The following is a 3,838-nucleotide window of genomic DNA, read 5'->3' as shown; positions in this document are numbered from 1 at the left end:
GGTGTGCCTAAATGAGCTTGAAAACCTCTTTAAGTGAACAGCAGTTGAGTTTTAGCTAAAACAGGATGTGGTTTGACATTTACTCAAAAAGATACTTTGATAACTCATTGGCCTCCCTTACCACAGCAACACCCCAGCCTCTCAGGATGAGGCATAAGGGAGCAGCTGTCAGTTCACCATATTACAGTTGAACAGAAATAGCGACATATACGAGTCTTATGAAAGCCAATGGGGTTTTTTGTCTTGTTATCATACAATCTTGTTGTTGAAGTCTGCAGATGGCTTTTGCATGCGCAGCTGCTGTTCCTGTTGTGCAACAACCACAAAAAAAAAAACAAGGACTTGGTGGGGGGTTGTTGATCTGTCTTTTTTTTTTTTAAGTGATTTCTAGGTGTCTCAGAACAACAAAACAAGACAGACTTGATGAAAATTTTGATGGAGATGTCTCGATAAATATTTCTGTTCAAAATTGATCTAATTCAAAAGGTATATCATGTTCCTCAAGGCTTTGTCCAGGTGAATTCCGAATATCAAGGACAGAGATTTGGTGATAATCTCTCTGAGAAACTTCTTCCAGTGCTGAAGCAACATCAAGGGGAAATATTTTTTCCTTACATCTAATGAGTTTCTCTCAGTGTACGTTGTTCCTACTGTCCTTTCACTGTGTCCCTCTAAAACTTCAACTCTGTTTGTATTAAGGTCACACAGTTAGCTACCTTTTAGTCTACTCCTCTCCAAGCTGAAGAAAATTAACTGCCTAAGCATAACTTCTCATTCCCTGAGCATATCTTCTTCTCTAGATCCCTGATCATTTTAGTAGTGTTCAACTGACCTCTCTCCAATTTGTTGATATTTCTCTTGTACTGGGACTGTGGCAGGGTAAGTTGGGGTATATGGAAAGCAGGTATGGCTTTGAGATATATCTTCCAAATATCACATTGTGACAGTTGACAGATAATTGTTCGCCCTATAGCACTTGTAGTATAATTTAACAAAATTCGGATTGATACAAGAATAACGTCAGAATGTGGATGCTGTGTCTGTATTTATTTAATGGCTGCATTCCACATAGGTCATGCTGAAAATAATGCCATCTGTTCATTTCCATGGAAATTACAATAGATACAAAAAGCACAATAACAGTAATTCGGATACAAAGCACTATTTTTCAGCATAGCCACCACCATCAGCTATGCATTTTCACCATGACGAAAAAGAGTTTGCATGCTTTGCTCATATAAATCTGCACCAGCAGAGATGACCCAATGTTTCACAGCTGTCATGATGACATTGTTGCTAGAAAAAAGATGCCATTACAGTCCAACTTTCACTGTGTTAACATACACTGTTTGGTCTTCTTAATAGATTAATAGGTCCCTTCCAAACCTTCTATGATTCTACAAATGTCAATAGATGCAATTTTTTTGTTGCACACATAGGGTTTATATAGGTTTCTAATAAACATGTGTTTGCTTACTATTGGTGCACAACGTTGGCTGCCAAGTGGGCTGCTCAGCCTTAACCAATGTTCAGACAGCATTCACCCCTGTGCTGCTAAGCCAGTTTACTTGTCAGCCCCCCCACATCCACAGAGCACAGCTGCAGATGTGGGCTCGCTGTTCACATGCTGCCCCAAGGACGTTGTGACTCCTATCTAACTCCTAGTATTTTCTCATGGCTATGCACTCTGTGCCGCTGCAACAGCTATGCTCGTACATATTCTCATGGCCGCCCTGCTCTTGCAGCCATTCCCCAACAAGATGTCATTTTGTCAGACTGCCCCTCTGCCACCATCTGTGACAGGGAAAAAAGTATAATGGAACATAGGCAGGAAGGTTTAAACTCTACCACTAGTTTTCACTCTGATGTAGTGGAACAACATATTAAAAATGGAAAAATTATTTTCAGAATAGCCATCATACATCCTTTATTTAAGCCCTTCAGAGACTTCAGACTGGAAAGAGAATATTCTCATTATTATTTATTTCAGGACTATCAAATTGTGTAGTTGGATTTTACAGTATATCACAAGAACTTTGCTTGGTGCTTTCTTGCTTGTAAAAATTAAGGAATTCAACATTGAATGCTTACACCTCAACAGCAGTGAACTGCATTAAGGACACAGGGAGAAGGGTACTGCTTTAGGATCCTTAACAAGAAAGACACTGATAGGTATTTGTGTGTGAGATATGTAACATTCATTGTGCATGTATGAAACATTCCATCAAGAAGAAATCACACAGTAAATAAAATCACATTCACATCCTGCTTGTTCCTCCTTCTATTTCTTTTGTCTTCAAAGTACAGATGTTTAGAACTTGCTCAAAATCAAAGAGAACTTTGAGAACTTGCAAGAAGAAACATCACAAGGTTGATTGAAATATACTCATAACTCATCCATGGATGGAAGGGATAAACTAAATAAACGTAGATTTTCTTACAGCATATCTGGCTGTGGAAAAGCCATAGGTATGATGCATAAATGGATTGATGTAGCACATGTAAATATATGCATCACGCAGAAGTAAGCTGCATAGTGAAAACAATTTCTGAATAAAAATAGATCTATATTTTTCTTGATCATGATGTTATTTTAGATTGCATACTACTTTATGCCACTTCCCTTTACTCTTTTTATCCACCGTATATACATATAACTTACAGGACTGTAATGGCTAATCTGTAACATAACAGTTTCATTTCGCTTCTTTTTGTCATCTCTTGTTCAATTCTCTCACTGCTTTAGGAGCCTCTAGATCTATTGAAGTTCTTCATATTAGAATAATCTTTTCAGACACAGTGAATAGCACAGTGGCTTTGGCTGCTTGATAAGATTCACAGTGGCATGAGAGCATACCTGTAAGCCCCTGTCTCCAAAGTAGTTCTGACTTCGACATGCAGATACTACTACAATTAACTGTTCTGTATCAGGGAAGAAAGAGGTCTATGTAAAACTAATTTAGGGATATGTATGCTACAATACTTCCATTTCCTTTCTTTTATATCTGGATTTAATTAACGAACTGTAAGGATTGTTATGACATGATAGAGTATCAACAGCCGATCAGAAAAGAGGAATTATCAATGAAATGGAGCCTGCTTGATCTCTCTTGGTCCGGCTCCCCAGCAGCCTATGTTTTGTGAATAGCACCTTGACCTACATACCATTATCCTGGGAGTGCTGAGAGCTACTCCCTTCTGAGGGAAGGTACTGGAGAGGAGTTTATGTACAGAAAGCAAATGACTTTGAAGTGTTGTGTCCAAACTTGAGGCACAGAAATAGATAGCTGAATGGTTCTTCTTTACAGACATGATATCTAAACGAAAGTATTCTCGGGTTAACCGCTTAGCTTCATATCCAATGTGAATATCACCCTTATTTTCCTGATTTGCTCCATATGAATAATAGATTAATTGCAGCCCCTTCCCTGGCTGCTGCAGATACCAGTACATAGAGTTGTGACTATCATTTTGACTGCATCCCAGGGTAGCATTCTCATCTTCTTTCAGCACCAGACTTGAGTTTTGTGTTATCTTAGCTCCTGTGAGACAAAGCAAAAGTAACACAATTAGAAAGCAGACTGCATTCTCCCCACAGCAGAGCAGGCATGGTGTCTCTGCTGATGCCTTACTTGCTCCAAAGAAGTACAAGACCAAGCACCAAACTGTCCACATTCTCACTGCTGCCCCAGGAGTCAGAGAGCATGTCTCGGTAAGGCACTTATATATATAGGTCTGTTTCCATTTCCCTTAAACCAATAGCAACGATCTCTGCAGCAGCCAGATCTGTGCTGAAAACCAAGCTTCTTTCTGTGTGAAATTTCAAGCAAACACTTAA

The 3,838-nt window shown here is 39.1% G+C and overlaps 1 gene segment (V, D, J or C); it reads right to left on the bottom strand.

Moving 5' to 3' along the window:
* Nucleotides 1–1,900: 1,900 nt before the first annotated feature.
* Nucleotides 1,901–3,743, bottom strand: LOC109368844. The segment is given in 2 exon segments: nt 1,901–3,542; nt 3,633–3,743. Coding segments are annotated over 2 exon segments (504 nt in total).
* Between the last annotated feature and the right edge of the window lie 95 nt (nt 3,744–3,838).

This window comes from Meleagris gallopavo, chromosome 1 (assembly GCF_000146605.3).
Source record: "Meleagris gallopavo isolate NT-WF06-2002-E0010 breed Aviagen turkey brand Nicholas breeding stock chromosome 1, Turkey_5.1, whole genome shotgun sequence".
Lineage (NCBI taxonomy): Eukaryota > Metazoa > Chordata > Aves > Galliformes > Phasianidae > Meleagris > Meleagris gallopavo.
Note: the sequence above shows the minus strand (reverse complement) of the source record. Positions and strands in the feature narration are given on the sequence as shown.